This window comes from Anser anser (genome assembly GCF_964211835.1).
Source record: "Anser anser genome assembly, chromosome: 1".
In the NCBI taxonomy this organism is placed as follows: domain Eukaryota; kingdom Metazoa; phylum Chordata; class Aves; order Anseriformes; family Anatidae; genus Anser; species Anser anser.
Genome location: NC_139720.1, coordinates 2,062,017 through 2,082,799, shown reverse-complemented (window position 1 = coordinate 2,082,799; position 20,783 = coordinate 2,062,017). Strand labels below are relative to the sequence as shown.

Here is a 20,783-nt window from a genome sequence, read left to right as displayed (position 1 = left end):
ACCTTCACTGTGGTCAAACATCCCCGGCTGCTCTCCTCAAGCAGCTCCTGCTCTTCTTTGTAGCTCCGGTGATTCCGAAATTGTTCTCCTAGGTCACAACAAACCCAAAAGGTTCCCAAAACCACAGATATTCCTGGTTAGGACCCATCCTTCCCTGACAGAATTTTCCCTCTTTTCATGGTCTCTCCAACCCACGCCTTTGTCGCCCTCTCCTGAGCACAGTCCTAGCCATGCCCCATCTGGAAAGGAGCCACTTCAGGACAGTTGCTGTACCCAGAGGGCTCTGGGAGGAGGCACAAGGCGCTTAGTGGAAAAGGAGTAAATGTCATTAAGGGTTTTAACGTTTATGGCCAGTGAGATAATGAAGGAAGGTAATTTGGGGTAGCTTTATTGCAGTTATCATAATGTTTCCCTGAAGCACAGAGATAAAAGTCAGTGGATGGTGTCCATAAGGAGTTTTTATGTCCTTTTTTTCCTTTTTTTTTTTTTTTTTTAAAGCAAGAACTGGTGCAATCAAAGATGGGTGTCCTTTTATGAACACAGGTGGAGAAGGCAGTTATGTGACACTGAAAAACAAAATTACAAGACTCTCAAGGCTCAGGTGGCTGTCCTGACCCACATTGGAGACCCATTGCAATCAGCAGGAATCTGCAGTCTCCAACATTAAATTGTTTTACCATGAGGAGCTGTGCTTTCCTCGTGTTTATCTCACAGAGACCTGTATTTGCAGACATCCTGAGAGATTGCTCTTCCTCCCCTCCTTTTCTTTATAGGGTTACTTTCTCATTTTACCCTGTTTTGCAGCATAAAAACACTCAGTAGATGACAGACTAGGAACTGAGGAGGACTGAAATGGGAAAACAAGTAACTTTTTCTTTGAACTGGAAGTCAGGACCACTGTGACCACATCCAACCATGCTGGACACATTTACTCTTGTTATAGCGCATTGAGCAAAGCTGCCATCTCAACAAAGCCCCTTTTGGCCTGGGGCTTTGTGGGTGGGTAACAGTGCCCTGAATATTATTTGTCTGACAGTAGTGATGTTGTGTCTTGATCTGCAACACACAAACAGAGGCGCTGCCCTGGTGTGGAAGAGTGAGGAAGGAGAGAGAAGGATTGGGGCCGTGTGAGGTAGGCTGAGGAGAGTGCCTGTGAGGCGGACTACAACTCCCAACATGCCCCGCAGCCCGACTAATAGGGTGAGGCAGGCGTAGAGAACTACAACTCCCAGCGTGCATCGCGGCGCCAGCCGCTTTCTTATTGGCTGGCTGTCCCGCAGGCGGGAGCGGCCCTTCTCCCGTCTCCTTGACAACGGGCGAGCAAACAAGATGGCGGCGGCCGGGGCCTGGGGGTGACGGGGCGGGCCGGGGGGCGAAGCGCTCTTAAGGGAGCCTCCTCCGCGTCCCCCGTCCTTCTCTCAGCTCATGGTGGGGGACGAGGAGAAGCGGGGAGAGGACGGCCTCGGGGAGCTGCCCCTTTCCTCTCAGGTGCCCTCCCACCCCTCAGAGGGGGTCCCCGAGGGGCCCGGCCTGCTGCAGCGCAGCTCCCCTCACCGGGAGGAGGAGGACGACGATGAGGAAGAGGAGTCGCGGCCCGCAGAGGTTCTGCTCGGCGCTCTGCAGCTATTTGGGGAGGGCTGTGCACACGGGGGGGATGTTCTTCCCCTCCCTCATCGCTCAGCGTAGTTGGGGAAAAGAGGGGGAGGCGGTGGGGGCACAAGGTTTCAATTTCTCACCTCCCCAAAAAGTGAGTTTGGTGTTTTCATCACTTCTGCCTTTTTTTTAAGGGTCCCTTCAATCCCAGCTGTGCCCAGGATAGTTCTGGATTGCCTTATTCTTCTCCTTATCCTGTAAAGACTAAGGCTAAACTAACATATGCATCACCAAATTAACCTCCTTTGTATATGCTCAGCCCCAAGATTCAATAAGTCCCAAGCGAATTTGTTTTGCCTTCTCTACTGGGCTTTAAAGTGTCTGCTGCCACTGCATTATCACCTCATATTTTTACCTAGTGGAAATATCTCTGTAGTCTCCATTGCTATGACATGGAGGTGTTATAATTTGGGTGATTACCATTTGAAACATTATTTATCCTGGTCCGTAGATTAGCAATTGTTTTGTGACTTCTCCCAGCTCCTAGAAATTTCACGAGCCATTGGCTTATTTTCTCATTAAATCTACGCAGTGGTTCATTAGTGCCATCTGTCAAGTAGCCTCTTTGGCAAAGACCGCTCTCCGAAGCGCTAGCTGCTCACGCTGAACAAATTTAAAGGGCCTCCAATAATGTATGTATTGGGGTACAACGCTGGGGTTGTGTTAGTGCAGATTTGCTAAGATGTTAACATCCATAATCAGCGTGAGTTTCATGGCGCAACATCTCTGAAAGCAGGACCTGCTTAGTGCTGTGCGTGTAAACCAGGAGGTTAAAAAAATACCAACAAAAAATGTTGAAAAGATTGACTGTGAGCGTTTTTCAGTGTCTAGAGGTAGTACCTGACGTGTTTCTATTTATCAGTTTTGAGGGCTCTATTCATCATTCTTCCTAATGTGTAGTGCCTTAACAAGGTGATGGAGCACTGAAAGCAGCACTTGACTGAGGTCTTCTATTAAACTCTGTTCCCAGTTGCATCCCAAGCAGCACCTAGACTCTATAGAGTGGAATTTTATTTCATAAATCTCCTCTAAATCCATTTCTCTCCCTTCCTCTCCTTGCTGGTATGTTATAGGATCAGTTGGAAGGAGTGTTGGATGAAGACACTGTGGCTGAGGGTCTCCACAAGCTGGGGCGCTCAGCCCCTGGTACTGAATACGTTTACCTTAATTTGTCACTTTCAGTAAGTACAAGCAAAGAACGTCATTGTGAAATGCTTTTCTGCTCAAAGATTCATTCCTTGGAACAACAAATAGTTGTTCTGGTTAAGTAATATTAATAAAATAAATAAATAAATCAGATTTTTGGTCTCTACCCGTTAATGCTATCTCATGTACGTGGGACATTTGACAAGGCACAGCATAGCTCCTGCTGACAGCTGCTATATCGCTACTGTTCTTTTCACTTTGTAGCAGTAGTAAGATTTTTCCATACCCAATCTTTAGGTTTGGAAATGTATCTTCCTGCTTTAGTCAGCTAGGGAAAAAATAGAGGGACGTGCTTAACATCTAAGAATGCTGCATTCGGTGTCTTCTGGTCAGAAGGTTAAAACGGTTGTGTCGTCTTAAATACTTCTTGCTGCAGGCCCTGATTTTCTGGCATTTTTCCTGGCTACAGCTCTCTCTCGCGGTTGTGTTTTAAAGTCTTTTGACATCTTTTGCATTCATGGCTGGTCTACAGGCCTAACATAACTTTCAGTATATGTCATCCAGCTCTGACAGATCCAGCTGGAGGGACCTTGTGGCACCTCTTCAGCGTCTCCTGATCGTGCATCTCCAAGGAGATCTTGGAGAGCAGGGTGAGGTATTACAGCTAGTTATTAAAGTCTCTCTGCATTATTTTTCCAGGGTCGTGAGTTAAGTGACATTAACATTCTCTCCAGATATGTTCACCTACAGAAGTTGGAACTTTCATATAATAAAATTAATGGTATGTAGTAGATGCACTAGTAAACTCTTGGGTTGTGAAATCATTTAAGATGAGAAATGCAGCGTACCATGTAGGCTTAATATCACGAAGCCTGGTCTACAATTTAATGGCATAACTACTCTGGCTCTACAGACTGAGGCAATGGCTAGATCTTCTTGAGAATGATGCATGGACTGTTCAGACAGCTGCACCAGCATATGCTGATCAGCGGGAACGTGGAGATTGTTGTCCAGTTTATTATCCAAAACTAAAATGCAAGCAAGCGTGGCAATACGAGATTAAGGTTGAGAACATGGAAGTGTCATAGTATGTAAAATTATGACTGGTACAGTCTTGCAAGCCTTGAGCTTTGCTTCCTCAAAGTTTTCCATTGATGGCAAAATGTAACAAATTGTACCCTGAGTTTAGAAAGTTAACTAGCGGAGACTGCAGTTAAATCCATCCTTTTCTACTCCTTTCCTCTCCCTTGTACCCCCGACTCTTTTCAATATATATTTTTTTTTAATTTAACTTGATAAGGAATGAGCTGTGGTGGCAGCCTGTTACGTTATTCCTTTCAAGTTCATTTTACTTGAGGTGTGAGAGTCTGGTCGTAGCAGCACCTTTGTAAGGTCCACATCTCCGTGCTCACTTTATTAACAGTTTGTCTGTGAAGGCTAGGTCTGAGTAGAGCAGGGATTTTTCCTTACAAGTAGTCGTTTAGTCTTCAGGAGTGACTCAAATACTTTTCTCTAATAATTAATAAGTTAGAGTGGAGGTAGTATCTGTGTCACTTTAAAGGGAATTAGAGTGTAAAACTAAATAGACGAATCAGTTTACATAATGGACATTTAATGTAGGATTTGAATGTTTATTCTTCATGTTTTAGTAACCATCGAAAGTGCACCTTCTAGTATTACCCTTCTAGTGCAGGGTAATAATATACCTCACTTCTGCATTTCAAACACTGCTTTCTAAAGGTGTAATCACAAGTTGATTTCTGATTGCTTTTTGCCATAATTATCACATCTTGACATGATGATCTCTGCATTTACCTATGCATTCATGTAAAGGATTTGGCATTTGTTTTGTTATTAGATCTTTCTTGTATCAGTCAGATGCCTTACTTACTACAACTGAATGCTTCCAACAATGAACTGACTACATATTTCGGTTTTAAGCCACCAAAAAATCTCAAGGTAAGTTGGAAAAAAAAAAAACGTTAAAGGTTTAAATTCAAAATGATTTTCTAAATCAAATTTAGATGTTAGATTTGGATGGGTGCAAAAGCAGAGTTTTAACCTTTCTTTTTTTTCTTTCTTTCTTTGTCATTTCAAGAGTTTTTCCAAATGTTTAGGTATTTTTATTATTTATTTTTTTTTCTTGTTATTATCATTTTTATTTCAGTCTTTTATTTTCTTTCACATTCTGAATCCCAGCATGCCCTGGGAAGGCGCATTGTGCAGCTGACTGTTCTAGGCAGGGCTAATCTTAGCCAGAGTTTTTTCCTTGCTTGCCAAATTCATCAGACTTTTAGTGGTATCAGTTCCTGCCTTTCAAAGTGACTGGTGCCAATTGCTAACGTGAAACATGTAATTAAAGTGTAGCTTTATGCTATTCTTCTCTTTGCTGTTGGTTTTTTTTTTGTAGCCCACATTGGGTTATAAAGAGCAGGATGTTATTTCGAAATACAGCCTTTGTATATTTCTGTCTTCTCCATCGTTTTTTTTAATATGTACACGTAACTGCAGGGCCATTAACGATAATGTTGTCGAAAAGATAGCACAATTTTGGAAGTTCCCAAAGTTTGAATTCTGTGTCAGAAAGAAGAGCCTTTCTGTTTACTTTCCAACATTAATATTAATGTTCCTCTTATTTCCACACCCTTGATCACAAGTCTAATGTGACAGCCATTTAGTTTCACAAGACAGCTGTAAGTGCTGAAGAAAAAAAGTAACTTTCTGTCTCCTTTTCTCCTCAGGAGGTAGATTTTTCATACAATCAAATACCTAAAATGCAGGATTTGTCAGCATACCAGGCACTTACTAAACTCTTGCTGGACTGTATCCTTTGTGTAAGAAAAGTTGCTTGTTTGTTTTTTTGAACAACTTTTTGCTTCAAATAGATACCTGTGTTATTTGTTGTGTTTTTTTTCTTAATGTCAGGTTTTCCTTGAGAAGTGAGTTTAAACATGGTGATGAAACTGATATCCATTTACTTAAGCACGCGTGGTGTTAAAGGTGCTCGTGTACATAAGGTCTTAGTCTGCCAGAGAAACACAGAAAACCCTCTGCTTTGGGTCATGTAAAACTGAGAATGTGACATGTCACACTGTCTTTGCATAGCAGAGATAATAAATAATCCTGGTATTTTTTATAGAAGAAAGGTTAATAGTAAATCAGCTTGGAACACTCAGCTCCCTTAAATGAAAAAGGTGCGTGTCGTTTAATCTTAGGCCCTCAGTAATTACCTGTGCCTAAAGAGGCTTGGTGGAGAACAAGGCTGTTTAACAACAGTGAAGAGAATCTAGGTGAAAGGAAACTTGAGTTTCTTGCATGCACAGAGAGGGATGGTGCTCTGCTGCACGTCTTCCACTCGGTCACCACAGGACCTATTTTGTGGGGTTAGAAACGCTGTTCTGACAGAAATCAGATAAGCACGAACGTGCAGATGAAGTTTCTTCGTCACCTCTTTTTCTAAGGCCGTCCACGGTGCTCTTAGTCTGCCTGCCTGTGGATTTTCCTAGGCTTTTCTGAAAGGTCTTCTGGAGCTTCACATTGACGTGCTGCTTTACTTAAAATTGCTTCCTGAAGGCTTGCGACCCTTCTCTCTTTGCTTCATAAATTGCATCTTGATTTTCTGCTCTCTGAAAAGGAGAAGACAGCAGGCTGTTGCGTTTTTTTTTCCTGTCTCGTTCTTGAAGTAGCCCATTACCAAACGATATTAATACAATGTCTTTTTCATGTAGGAACAGATAAAGTATTTGCAGGGTGTCCAGGTTACATTATTCACACGCTTTAAAAGGTGCGCAGGTGACGTGATTCTTGTCAGGAAATGGCATTGAGACACTATTCCTTTGCAATTCTAATTTTCTGTCTCGGAGCAAAAACCATATGACAAAATGAAAAAGAAAAAAAGATCAGAGATTTGTATTGTGGATCAGAATCTGTATTTCTTCACTTGGTTTGAATGCAGCAGTGTGCCGCCTTCAATTTCTTCATTTGCACTGATGCCAATGTAATGGGGAGAAAAACTGTTTCACGCATACAGTTGCAATGGGACCCTCTGAAGCAGACAAGAAAGAGTGCAGAATTTAGGACAGTAAAGTGGCACTGTTCCTAACCCATGTCAAGCACTCCTCACGGAAGACATGGCAGACAAAACAAGCTGTTCTTTGTAATCCATAAATAAAAAAATAAATATCATGCACTAGTGGAAATGTTTGGCATGTATTTCCTCATTTACAGTAACTAAGCATTTCTTACCATATTTAAATTAATTACAATGCAGATGGTAAGGTCATTGCAACTTTCTTTCTGACAGGTGCTCATACAAGCACACCTGACAAGATTATAAATGAGTTTTCAAGGAGGTGGCTGCCCAAACCAGAGAGGGAGACAGCTTGGGCAATAATAGCTTACTAGGCATTATAGCGGGCTGTTAGAAGAATAAAACTGATCATATTCATTCTTAGTGCCGGGCAATTTGCTGCCTCATATTGATGCTCGTGGCTTAAAGCTCTTTGTCTCACAACAGGCTGGTGCTTGTGTTTACTGGCAGTAAATGATCTGTTGATCTCATTCATACTGACCCAAATTCATTGCTCACCCAGATTTTTCCTCGTCAGTTGAAAGAGGAGCCGTCCCATTCTGCGTGCAGATCGATGAATATCTGTCAACTATCAGTGCCTGTGGATGGCTTTGGTTTCTTTCCTAAATGTCGGAGACAGCCTGGAGTGAGGTCCTTTGAAAAGATGAATCTCTGCTTACCAGCTCATTTCTCCACCTCTCCTTTCCCATCTCAGCTTGTGAGTGTAGAACATAGAGGAAGAGTGTAATTAAGTTCCAACGTAAGAAGGCAGTTAGGAAAAAAAAGAGTTAGGTCACAGTTATTAAAGTGGATTATACTGGCCCTGTCTAAGCTTACATTTCATTTAGATTTCCGATATCTTTCAGACTGAAGGAAGAAAATCCAGATAACTTGTCTACTGCCTGATAAGAAACGTGAATGAGAACTGGTCCCTTTTTGCAGGCAGAGTTCGTTATCTCAAAGTCAATTAAAAATGTTTTCTTCTGTGATCACCTGAAGGCATTTCTCTGTCCCCTGCATGTTCTGGCTATTGTTCTCAGTTATATTTCTTGTTTTTTTATATATAACTAGTTCAGTTTTGGTCTCTTACAATAGGAGTACAATTCTTACTGTCTAACTTCAGTCACCAAACAATTAAGTGCCTGATGTGAGTTGTCTGAGTTCAGCAGAGAAGGATGTACAGCTACCTCTGTAGTTCATCCTGTTCTAAGAGCACTGTGAGATTGTCCTCAAATGAAATAAGTTTTTTTGTTTTATTTTGTTTTTTTTAAGTAATCTGCAAAGTTAAATCTGACCATGTTAAAGGTGACTTTGAGAGAAACCCTACTGACTTGTACTACTGCTTTTGATTCTATTGTTAATTTAAAACACGTTTTCCCCTTTCAGTACAGGCAGCCAGTACAGAACCAGTATAACTTAGCGTGAAATAGCCCCACCAAGTACAAACATCCATTATTACTTGGATAATTTGTGTACGACGGTTGGATGTCAAGGTCAGTTTGAAGCCGTACTGAGTTAAGTACTCTGCAAACTTAAAAAGGCCAAGCCCTCCTCTGATGGCTCACCCATCTGCCTGTACACAGCTGGCTTACAAAGACTGGTGCCCAGTTGAAGTAAAAGACGTAAAGACTCTTTTGTTTTACCTGCACATGTGCATCTGATGAGAAGACCAGTGATTTACAGTGTGGCTTTACAAGATGCTGACAGAAGTTCCTTCCCCCGTTATGCCAGGCTGTGCTACAGACCAGGTCACAGAAACTATCCAAGTTGGAAGACCCACCAAAAAGGAGGGGAGGATATTTCTGGCTGGCTCAGTGAAGTCAGTCACCCTGCAGCCCCACGGGAAGCTGCGTCACGCGGACAAGGAGGCAGTGTGCTTCAGAGTAGGGCTGGGTACGAGCAGCTGGGATCTGAAACGCTTTAGCGTGAAGTGTTCGATGTCCAGCTCCCCGTACCGTGAACTTCAGCCCCACCGTCTAACTAGCTGCTAACTAGCGCAAAGATTTTTGCATCCAGTTATTTTCCTTGAATTCCAAACCCTCTGTATAGTTAACAACATAGCAGAGATAAAAGGGCTGGAGAAGTGTCGTAGCCTGACTCATCTTAGTTTGTCACACAACAGACTCACTGCAATCGGTGGCCTTGAGAATTTACCTCTCAAAATACTCAATCTGGTAAGAAAGTATTTCTTGTTGTTTTCCTGCCAGTCTTTTATCAATATATTAATGCCTTAATAAATGTGAAGGCAATTACATAACAAAGTTTCAAAGATGTGTAATATGGGACACACTTTTTTTTATTAATACAGAATTAAAGGATGACATGGGTTAGGATGGAGCACTGAGGGTCATCTGATATCTAGGGTGTATCTTTTGACATACAACATTTCTAGGGTGTATTTCTAGATTTTAAGTGGCAGTTATCTCATCTGGCTTCAGATTTTTTCAGTGTAGACCACTGCATTTGAGCTCGTTGTTCTCTGCCACCTCAAAAGTCAGTGGAGAGAAATGGACGCTTAAAGTACTCCGCTATTCTGATCCAACTGCTGACATCAACATTAACACAAGATGCATCAGGCCTTGGAAGTGGCTGTTTCTCTCTTGGTTATGAAGATTGCTGAGGATAACTAGCTCAGTATAGACCTCTATTTGTCAATGCCTACACTTGTTTGTGTGCATCTTGCTCTTTTATGGGCCTTGGGAAGGCATTTATCAGTGTTCCTCAGTTCCATGTTAGTAAAACATCCTTAATAATACCAGCCCTTTCTTCTAAATCATTTCAAGTTACTTAATAGGGAGGGCTATCAGTATAGAGGTTGCAGAGTACCACAGGGAAGAACTATTTTTAATGCAGTTGAGTTGCCATAAAAATACAAGTCTACATCTCAATAGGTTTTACTTTATAACAGTAATTTAAAAATATTTAAGTGGAGTTTGAAGCTGAGGATGAAAAAGCTATAAATAGAAATATGTTCATATTTGCTACATTAGTGTTAAGCACCTACATAAATATTTTAGGTAAAGTGAATGAATCCCTTATTCAAGAATAGAAGTGTTCTGTTTCGATCCTTTTAAAATTTTAAAGATTTTTTTTTCTGTGCTGTAGTAATTATGTAGAAGGGCATAAGTAAGGTCTGTGCCCATCAATGCCTGATTGTCCCTTGTAGTTTTTACCACTTCGATATTCTGTAAAGGTATTCACATTTAAAAGTGGGCAGTAGTGAGTTTTAAATAATATATTCCAAAAGTGTTCAGCAGCATATTTTTAGTACTTTTATATTTCAGCTACCTAATGACTTCAGTGGGAATGAAACTGGTTATTTTTTTTCTTATTTTTGGTGAATAAGATTAACTCAGATTGGCAAGATCATGTCTGAAAGTTCTGAAATGAACTCTAAGAGTATGAAAATCTAAGTTGACAGGAAGATCTTTTCTCTAAATACTTTCTTCAGTAGAACTAAAGGAACCCACTTAACCATTGTGCTCCTTGATTTCCTCATCTGTTAAAAGGCCTAATAATAATTCTGTTAGTAATGGTTATCTGCTTTGTAAAATGCTTTGGAGATCGTGTTAACAGCTAAGGCTTATTAATATGAACATGTTCTTCAGTTTTGGTTCTTACATGCTGATATGATTATTTATCCAACTGCTTGTCTCTTTTAATTAGCAAAGTAGATAGTCATGTGGAAATTATGTAAATAGACAGATTTTAGCATAGCGTTTTCTTTTACTAATTAGAATAAGATGCAGTTCCTCTTTTTCATGGGAGCAGCCATCCCCCTCTCCTCCCATTGATTCAGCTTTCCTTTCTTTTTTCCCTTGAGGTTTTTAGGATGAAAGAGTAGTAAAGGTCTCAAGTTTAGAAGAAAGACTTCAGAAACTGTAAATACTGCCTAGCTGTACCAAAAAGCCTCTATTCTGCTTGTGTTTGCAAAAAATAACAAGTGCAGCTTTAATGAACTGGACTCTTAGGAATTTTATGCTTAGCAAAACAGGATCTCCGCACAAATCCCTTTTGTTCACAAAATTTTATGTGTACCTCTTGCATAGCATTTTGCAACTAGAGCTCTGAGCTGTATGTTATTAAAGAGGTCTAACGAAGTACAGGAAGAGAAGAGAGAGCCTCCATGCTATTAATAACCTAATTAAACATTTAAAAGTCAGGAAAAATGTCAAGGACAGACAACTGGATTAACATTAGAGTCAGCTGGCTTATTTATTTCAATAGTTCCTAAATATTTATTAATAGAATATGAGGCTTCTAAGCTTTCAGCACAAGGTGATGCTGATGGAAAAATATATAACTTGCAAGGTTATTTGGAGAGAATCATGTTGAGAGGCCATCTGGGTACATGTGGCCAATGGGACAAAGATGAGTACGGAACCTAGCATGCTATAACTATTTGGAGTTCAGAGCAGGAATGAGTAAATGATTTGTGAGGCCCTGAGAAATGAAGCCATCTGGTGTCCAGTGATTAATGTAGGCCTTCTATCTTGTACCTTGTTTGGGAGGAATGTAAAACAATAATAGTCAGTTATGAATTCTCAAAGGCTTGGTCACTTCCCTTGTTAGAGTCTAGATGAACCTACAGTAGAGGTGGTGGGGTTTTTTTTGGAATATTTCTGTGCACGCCATCACCGAAAGTAAATAGTCTGCCTTCATTTATTATGTATTAATGAACTTGTGTATCCTAGAGGTATTTTAGAGTGCCTGTAGTCCAAAGAAGACAGTACTGTATTGTTCTACCTTCATATTTTCATTATTTATTCTGTAATCATAAGTGTAAATGTAACCATCATTACGGAGGGAAATTGTATGCATGTATGTATATGTATTCTATATTTTTATGTGCATATCTATTTTCTAAATTTTGAGTTTGATATTGGCAAGAGTATCCTTTAGCCAGTGTCAGCTTTGAAAGAATGCTCAAGCTCTTTTTACTGCTGTTGTCTCTTGCTGTTTGTTATTCAAGGTAAGTTGAAGGTAAGTTAGTCGGAAGATAGTTGATTCCTTTTTCCTTGAGCAGAATGGAAAGCTGTAGTATGTCATCTCAAGATGAAGATGGGGCTAATGCATAAAAGACCTGTTTGTTATGGGATTCTCAATAATAAACTCATTTCTTCCTCAGAAATGTTGTTTCTGATCTGAAGAACTTTATCAGAATTCGTGTGCTTTCCTTTATTTTTAGAGCTCTAACCTGCTTGAGAAGATAACCGGGTTGGACAGCTTGAAAACTCTGCAGAAGCTGGACCTTTCTAACAATAAAATAACTAGTCTAGAAGGCTTGGAGGAACATGATCTGCTAGAGGTGATCAATCTAGAGAATAACCAGGTAACAATCTTATTACTGATCTCAACTTTTTCGGAGAATGCATCCCTATTTCCTTTTTTTCCCTAAAATCTTATCCCTTGAAGACTTAAACAAAAAATCTTACACTACAAGCCATGAACATTAGGAAAGATGACATTTTTTCCTTTGGTGCTTCACTCCAGCACTGTTTCACGTGTTGATTAATAGTGTATTCCTCAGGCCTTACTTAATACCTCTAGATGGGATTATCTTTATGTAAGTAGCACTTCGGTAGTATTTAGTGCTCACATACGTAAAGAACTAACAGTACTCCCTTGAGTGGATATGATAGGGATGAGTATGTGGCTTTTTCAGCTTGATTATTCTTGAGGATCTTTACTTACATCACAGCTTTTCTACTGCCAGGCCTCAGGAGGGTATGCTAATATCTCTCAGCCCAATTTTATGACCACAGATTCTTCTGAGCTCTCAGCTGGAAAGTTTCTGTAAGGCAGAACAGTGTGTACTCTATTATAAAGTGGCTTTTGTTATGCAGCAGAATTTTCACTGGAATTACAATGACACAATCCAACTCATTTGTATTTGAGTTTTGAAACCCAAGCCATATATACCTAATCCTTTTGATATTGAGCTTCCAGAGTCTCTCACTGAAAAGACTGTCAATTCATGAATCATTTTGACATCGAAGAAAGATCTGCCTGAGAAAAAAGAAATCGAAGAAAATAAGAAATAACAATATAAACCAGGAATGGAACATTTTCTGTCATTTTTCCTCATTTGCAAGATGTGTTTACAGGAGTTAATACAATACGCTCTGAATTCTTTTTCTCACAGTGCATTCAGGTTGACATTTAAAGGTACATCGATGTTTAAAATTGCACAAGACAGGAAACTAACTAATGGTGTGGTTGTTAATAGCATTAATAACACCACTTCCATCACCTCTTATAGTTTCCACTGTTCTTTACGGCACGCAAAAGCTATTAATTTTGCCTCATCAAAATTTACCTCTGTTAATGATGTTATTGAAACTGTTTAATGAGTCACAATTTTCGAACATTTCTTTCTGCAGAATAATTTAAAGAGAATATTGGCACAATTGCTTAAGCCTCAATTTTCGTCGGTCTGAAATAGCTGCATTAAGCCTGTCATTGGAACTCTTCGTTCCCATGTAAAGTTAGGTTGCTCTGCCCCCATCAGCGGTGGGAGTAAGATGCCAGCTACTTGATGTCTCTGGAGAGCTGGGTGGATGTGGTATTCTGCAGGTCAGAAGGGCCTGTGAGCAAACACAGGACAAAACACTCAAATTTTTCTTCTCTCCTGCATGCACAAAGTAGAATTGTCCCTCAGCCTGGAGCCATCCCACGTGCTGTCTCTGCTGGGCCAATGTGCTCTTCATTTTTCCTTTTTAGCTGATAGTAAGGGGCAAGATGCCTATTATCTAGACATTGGCATGTATGTTGTGACCCACCAAAAACATCCAAAACATAAAACTTCCAGGGCTAAAACTACAATGCTAAAGCAAACACAATCTCAGTGATAAATTAAAATGTCTGAATTCAAAAAGTGTATGTTTTTTGACCCCTGCATAAAGAGAGAAGCTAAATGCTATTTCAGGTCCTGATATAAAAGGTTTATTGAACTCTGGTGGAGCTTTTTGTGTAGGGAAGTAATTTTCAGAGTTATAATAATCTGAATTGTTTCAGCTCACCACCATCCAGAATGATCTCAAGTGCTTGATTTTTTCAAAAATGGGCACAATGGGTTTATCTGCAGAATCTCTCTCTCACATATCTATTTGGTGATTTTCAGATATGGGCTGTTGGCGTTCAATGACTTTACTAGGAAATCCACCCAAATGACACTTCACCTAGCCAAAATTGTTCAGCAATGGGCTTGTTATCTCAAAATTAATATTGTCTAGGCTATCATCAAGGTTTATGTTTTTAGACACCTTACATAAGCCAACTAGAAGTTAGGGATGGTTCAGCCTTTCAGCAGGGGAAGGAAAACAGGCAATTCATCCCAGCCTAGCGTGGATCAGATGGTCTCTGGAACTGGCTTTCTCCACCGATTATAAAATCGTGTTAAGTGACTGATCTGGGCTACCTTACAGGTGGCTAAAACGAGGCAACATGACCCATTTTGATCCATTTTGTTTCAATTGATAGCCTTACAACTATTCACTCAGGGTCTAGTATGAATGCTTCTAGCCTGACTTTGCTTCAGGCACTCAAACTTCAATTAATAACGCTTAACTTCTAATAGTTCACTGAAGTGGCTGAGTGCAGATCTTTGTGCACGAGTCCTTAAGTGGGATGCATTACTCTCTGGACATAAATAGAGGCAAGGACAACTCTACTGACGCTTTTCAGTTAAGTGCTGAAAGTTAGGATGAACTGGAGCTCCAATGAAAAGAAACTCTTCTTAGAAGGAATTTTTTGTGCTAGTCATGAAGCGCAAATATAACCGCAGAATTGCCTCACTTAAGCACATCAGCCACATAAAAGCTAAATGTGTTATGGCTTGGCATTTGAAAGAACTGGAAAAACACAGGTGGTTCGAAATTACTGCCTGTTATATTGCTTCTGCAGCTAACATCCAAGTTGTCTGCCTTTTGTGACTCAAAGTGCCTTATTGAAGGCAGTTAACATGTATACCCATTTTGTGAGTATAATGATTTTTTTTATTTCCACATTTTAAGAACAAGAATCAAAAAACTTCTTTTTTTTTTTCCCTGTAGTTATTGTGGATTCTGCTGCTAATTTATGCTCTGTTTCTGTCACTAATTAGATTGCTGAACTGAGTGAACTTGAATGTATTCAAGATCTGCCGCTCCTCAGAGTTTTAAATCTTTTAAAAAATCCTGTACAGGTAAGAAATGAGTAAAGACAAAGCAAAAAATATGAACCTAGAGCTGGTCTTTTGGATCCCACCATAATCCATTTAGCTTCCTTTTGTCTCTGAGAGTGACCAGGTCATCTCAGGGAATGAGTAGATGAAACAAGGCAATAATGAAGGATGGTTCCCCTGGCATGGTTACCCACCTTTCTCTGGGAACTTCCTGAACGAATGCTGTAATGTATCATGTTTAATACAGTAAATCCATGAATTTGATTAATTCTGCTTGTGGATCCATTTATACTTTCGTATTCATAGTATGCGATGATTTTTGTTTGGTAAGAGAACCCTCTTTCATTTTGCTTTGAAGGTACAGACTTGTTTGTGGGAAAAGCTCAAAGGAACTTAACAGTAACCCTTATAAAATCATGAGTCTCTGGAATCTGTATCTGCTTTTCTTCTTTAGGATTTATTCAGTTCTCTTTTATGGCTCCCATGTTACTCTTCAACCAATGAGTTAAACATCCGTTTTATCAATGGCAGTGACATTTACACAATATCAGAGATACCAACTGTATTTATAATTTGTCCTGAATAATCAAAGATGATTCCGTCCTGACTTTTGTGATTTCTAAATTGTCTGAACTTCTGGTGGGTTGACCTCGGCTGGCTGCCAGGTGCCCACCAAGCTGCTCTTTCACTCTCCCTCCTCAGCAAGATTGGAAAAAAGATGAAAAAGCTCGTGAGTCAATATAAGGACAGGGAGATCACTCACCAATTATGATCATGGGCAAAACAAATTTGACTTGGGGAAGATTAATTTAATTTATTGCCAACTAAAAATAGAATAGGATAGTAAGAAAAAAATAAAACACCTCCTCTCTGCCTTCTTCCCTGGCTTGACTTCACTCCTGACTCTTCTTTCTCCTCCTTCCTCTGAGGAATAGTGAATAGGGGCTTGTGGTCAGTTCACAGCATTTTGTCTCTGCTGCTCCTTTGTCCTCACACTTTTTGCCCGCTCCAGCATGGTGTCCCTCCCATAGATGCAGTATTTCATGAAGTGCTCCAGTGTGGGTCCTTCCCGTGTGCTACAGTTCTAGAACTGCTCCAGCATGGCTCCTTTCCATGGGGTGTAGTCCTTCAGGAGCAGACTGCTCCAGCAAGGGTCCTGCATGGGACATAGTTCCTTCCAGGAATCAGCTCCAGCATGGGCTCTCCACGAGAGGCAGGTCCTTCAGGGCACGTAACCTGCTGCAGTGTGGTGTCCCCCATGGGCTGTAGTGTGGGTATCTGCTCCATGTGGTCCTCCACAGGCTGCAGGGAACCTCCCTACTCTTCCCCTTCCTTCTTCACTGACTTTGGTGTCTGCAGGGTTTTCTCTCGCATTTTTCTCACTTCTCTCTCATAACTGCTATGCAGTGTTTTTTACCCTTTCTTATATGTTAGCACAGAGGCATCTTTAGAGTGGGTTCAGTGTTGGCCAGCTTCATTTTGGAGCCAGCTGGAACACTGTCTGACATGGGGACAGCCACTGGTGTCTTCTCACAGAGGCCACCCCTGCAGCCCCCTTGCTAACAAAACCTCACCATAAATCCAATACACTTCACCCTTTGCCTCTGTGAAATGCATATTTAAGAATTATAATTAAAATTCATCATACAGTCTTCACAAACCTCACTCAAAGATGTTTCCTGTGTCAGAAGAAAAATGTTAAGGGTTTAACTTCTCCTTCCTGTAACTGCCAGTTCTACATTGACTTTCTTGAGAATGATCAGTTGTGGTGCACAATGAAATTAGCAGGAAAAATGCCTGAAGCAGGCTGTCCTGGGCCTCCTCCACAGTCTGAAACCCTTTTTCTGTTTAGACGACCTTCTCCTAAGCAGATTCTCATCCCATTCCTTTAAATTACTATTTTAGTAACATACCCAAACATCATCTTAATACTGCCATTTGAATTTCAGTTATCAGTATCAGCTTTTTATTTGATTTTTAATGACTCTTTTTTTATTGTCTCAGACTTAAAAGCATGTATAACAGTGAATTTATAATGCAAATTCTCTTTTAAATTCCTATAGTTCTTCTAAGGTCAGAAGTATTAGATATAGTTTATTACATAGTCCAGTATAGATAATGTTTTTTGTTCTCCGAAAGTCTTTCTTGGTGTTCTAGTATGTTTGGTGGTGTGTGTTTTTTTTTCTTTTTGTTTTTTTTAAACTCCCATCCTGACCTTTTGAATAATGTAATTGCAGACTTTTGAACAGCTATTAGCTTTTGTTGCAGAAGCTACACTTATGCAGGGGGGGTCTGTTCGTACAGTGTATTGACATCCTTCAGGGTAAAAAGCTTTTTATATTGCAATATGTTAAGGCCAGTTTAACGTTAGCCAATGGAAATTAAATATTAGACTGATGATGTTAGGCACTTTATGTCAAAGTGGAAACTTTTTCCTTCAGGAGCAAACAGATTACTGGCTCTTGGTGATATTCATGTTGCCACAATTAACAGAACTGGATCTCAAGAAGATTTCAGTGGAAGAGAAGGTACGTAAGCATACCATTCTGGAATTTTTCTAAATAAAGAATGCGAATCCAAAAAAACATGCATGCAAATCAGGTTTGTTCACATTTGGTTGTCACAAATCTCCCATGTTTCAGGCTACAAGATAGACTATAAATTCAGAGACTTTTGCTTCTAAAGCTAGCTGTCTAAAGCTTCTAAAGCTATCTACAGAATTTCTGGAGCTTTTGTAGTATTTAAAAATACAAAACTTACTAAAAGCTTTGTTTCATAAAGAAATACTTACTTAGCAGCCATTGTTTAGCAGTTAGTGAATCTAAACAGGAAGCTATGCTCATGAAATACTATGTGCCAGCCACTGTGCTACCTCTAAAATACTGTTATTCTTTTTCAGTGTTGTGTACTGAAAAGTGAACTCTGAAAGTTCCAATGATGCTTGTCTCCAATTCTACTCCATACAGCTTTCTCTGTAAAATCTTTTTTTACAAATAACCCCAAATAAATCCTCAGGCTGCTTACAGTAACATTCTATTGGAATAGAAACCATTTCCTCTTGTGCTGTTTTTAGTATAATTTGATTGCTCTGTGTGCCATTTGGGGGCCACGCTAGAACTGTTGGGATTAAAGGTTGTAAATTGGGGCTGGATATGAAGGAAGTATTCTCAAAAAGTGGTCCTTCAAGGAAATTCATCGCTCGTAGTTGCATAAGTATCAGGGTTCACATTTCATGCCAGGCTCTTGCTATCATGAGCACAGAGAATGGATGACATCAGAGTGTAATTTACCCCGCCTACCTGAGATGTTGATCTTATTCTTTCTTATGTGTCAGTCTGCATTCCTTCCAACAACATTCTGAATCCATTAAATAAATCTTTCTTTCTTTATGGACTGTGAAAGTAAGCCTAGATGACTGATCTAGACGAGCATTAACTTTTGGATGATTAAAGTTATTTCAGAAAATCCTCTCCTCAGGATATTCTAGGAGTGGGTAACATTAATAATAAAAATAAATAAATACAGCCCAATAGAGGTCAGTACCCTCAACAGAATTTTAAGAGAATGAATGGGGAGAATCCTTGGAGTTTGAATGCTTTTCCTCCCAGGAAAGACAGAAATGCGTTGTCAGGAGAAAACTGCAGTTTGCTTATGTTATTAATGCCCATTCTGTTCCTCTTCTAACGAATAAATGAATGGCTTCAGTCCCTAAAGATTTTAGTTTGGCATCTTCCACTAGCATGAAAGGATATAAATTAATGGATAATTAAAACCTAAGCAGAATTACTTTGTATCTTGTATAGCATCCTGTTTTCTTTCCAGTAAAAGGTTGAATATATTAATGATGGTGAGCTACTTCTGGCTGCCTTCCATCCATCTATCAAATTGTGTTTAAATCTCCTGAAAAGATTTATGTAGTGGAGGGCTTATAGACAAGCCAAATATGAAGACTGACCCTCATAAACATGAGGCCATCGTTATTCATAGTGATCTGAGAAGCATATTAAAGCAGGGAACAGTTACATCACTACTCTTCTTCTTTTTTTTTTGCTCCTAAACTCTGGAAACAGGTTGATGCTGTGAATAAATATGATCCTCCTCCAGAAGTTGTCGCTGCTAACGATCATATGACTCAGATTATGTATAGCATGCTGCAGCCCCAGCGAATCTTTGACAGGTAAGCTTACCTCCACTTCACGTCTGCTCCTGAGGGTGGCACTCAAGTAAAGCAGAATATGTTGTCATATTTAGAGGGACATTTTTCTGTCCCTCTCCCACCTTTAAATTAATCTAATGAAGAGGAGATGTTCCACGGTATATTTTTTAGCAGCCTGGAAATTAGGCAAATCTTGTTTGGTTGAAATTGATTATAAAATGAAGTTAGTCATTCACCTCTGAAGTCTGAGACAGATTGTCCACAACTCTATTTCTTTTAAACAATCTGTTGAAACAGATGGTCATTTACACCATAAATGAAAGATGGAAAATTTCTATCAATACCCAAAGGCAATTTGAAAGTCTCTTGAGAGAGAAGAGAGCTGTAAAACGTTTCTTCCTATCCTGCTTACTCCTCTTTGCACTACTGGCATCCCATTGTGAGCAAAGCGGCTTTATTTTGTGGCTTTGGGGTATGTTTTCTGTTCATAAGGTGAAATTTTCAAGTTTGTACTTAAGGAAGTCCTTGCCTGTGGGAGGAGATGATGCTGACTGCTATTTAAAGCACAGAAGGGAGAGACAAATCAATGTTCCTTTTCTGACATTGCTGTTGTCATGCCAGGTGACTTCTCTCTGTCTCATTTCTCATCTAGAAAATGGAAGTCACCATACTGTGCTGCTCTGCAGATGAGTTATGATATTTGCTTGGTAAAAGTCTGGAAGGTGCTTTGACGCACCTTGATGGAAGATACTGTGACGTATTTGTGGTTTGCAATTACATCAACTACAGTGGATGTTGAGATCAGCTTTTGTGCCCAACAGCCCGTCTTAGCACCATTTAGACTGGTTTGGGTTGGAAGGGACCTCAAAGCCCATCTCATCCCAGCCTCTGCCATGGCAGGGACACCTCCCTCAGCCCAGGCTGCCCCCAGCCCCATCCAGCCTGGCCTTGGGCACCCCCAGGGATGGGGCAGCCACAGCTCCTCTGGGCGGCCTGTTCCACATCCTCACCACCCTCATAGTAAAAAATTTTTTCCTTATATCTAATCTAAATTTACCTTCCCTCAGTTTAAAGCCATTCCCTCTTGTTCTATCCCTACACCCCCGGCACAGAGTCCCTCCCCAGCTCTCCTGCAGCCCCTTCAGGCCCTGGCAGCCCGCTGGGAGCTCTCCCCGGAGCCTTCTCTTCTCCAGGCTGAGCACCCCCAGCTCCCTCAGCCTGGCTCCACTCCAGCCCCTTCATCATCCTCGTGGCCTCCTCTGTTCCAGCTCCCTCAGCCGCTCCTCACAGGACTTGTGCTCCAGGCCCTTCACCAGCTTCGTAGCCCTTCTCTGGACACGTTCCAGGGCTTCAATGTCTTTCTTGTACTGAGGGGTCCAAAACTGAACACATCAGATTCATGATTAAGATTCATGATTTAGCAACTCAATTTAAATTTTTAGAATATCTGTATTGCGTGTCTTGTGTTTTTTTTTTTTATGGGCTTGATGATGAAAGATAGATACCCTCCCTGTGGCGATGATAGCTCTGAGAAGGCTCTTCAGCCTATAAAAAAAAAATGCCAAGCAGTTATTGACTGTCTTGCAGGATTGGAG

At 40.4% G+C, this 20,783-nt stretch overlaps 1 protein-coding gene across 4 annotated transcripts in view; it reads left to right on the top strand.

The window, feature by feature from the left end:
• The first annotated feature begins 1,268 nt into the window (after positions 1-1,268).
• Positions 1,269-20,783, top strand: part of LRGUK (leucine rich repeats and guanylate kinase domain containing) — a 50,108-nt gene continuing 30,593 nt past the window's right edge. Inside the window, exons 1-10 of one of the 4 annotated variants that reach the window (XR_014571231.1) lie at positions 1,272-1,602; positions 2,727-2,834; positions 3,499-3,580; positions 4,658-4,758; positions 5,541-5,622; positions 8,918-9,042; positions 12,057-12,200; positions 14,973-15,053; positions 17,474-17,560; positions 19,103-19,209. Coding sequence is in view for 3 of the 4 variants with exons in the window: in XM_083794940.1 (XP_083651066.1) it covers positions 1,426-1,602; positions 2,727-2,834; positions 3,499-3,580; positions 4,658-4,758; positions 5,541-5,622; positions 8,918-9,042; positions 12,057-12,200; positions 14,973-15,053; positions 17,474-17,560; positions 19,103-19,209 (1,094 nt within the window). In the remaining variant the exon portion in view is untranslated. Of the gene's footprint in view, positions 1,603-2,726; positions 2,835-3,498; positions 3,581-4,657; positions 4,759-5,540; positions 5,634-8,917; positions 9,043-12,056; positions 12,201-14,972; positions 15,054-17,473; positions 17,561-19,102; positions 19,210-20,783 lie in introns of all 4 variants that reach the window. The other 3 variants (XM_083794940.1, XM_083794941.1, XM_083794942.1) reach the window with 3 other exon arrangements.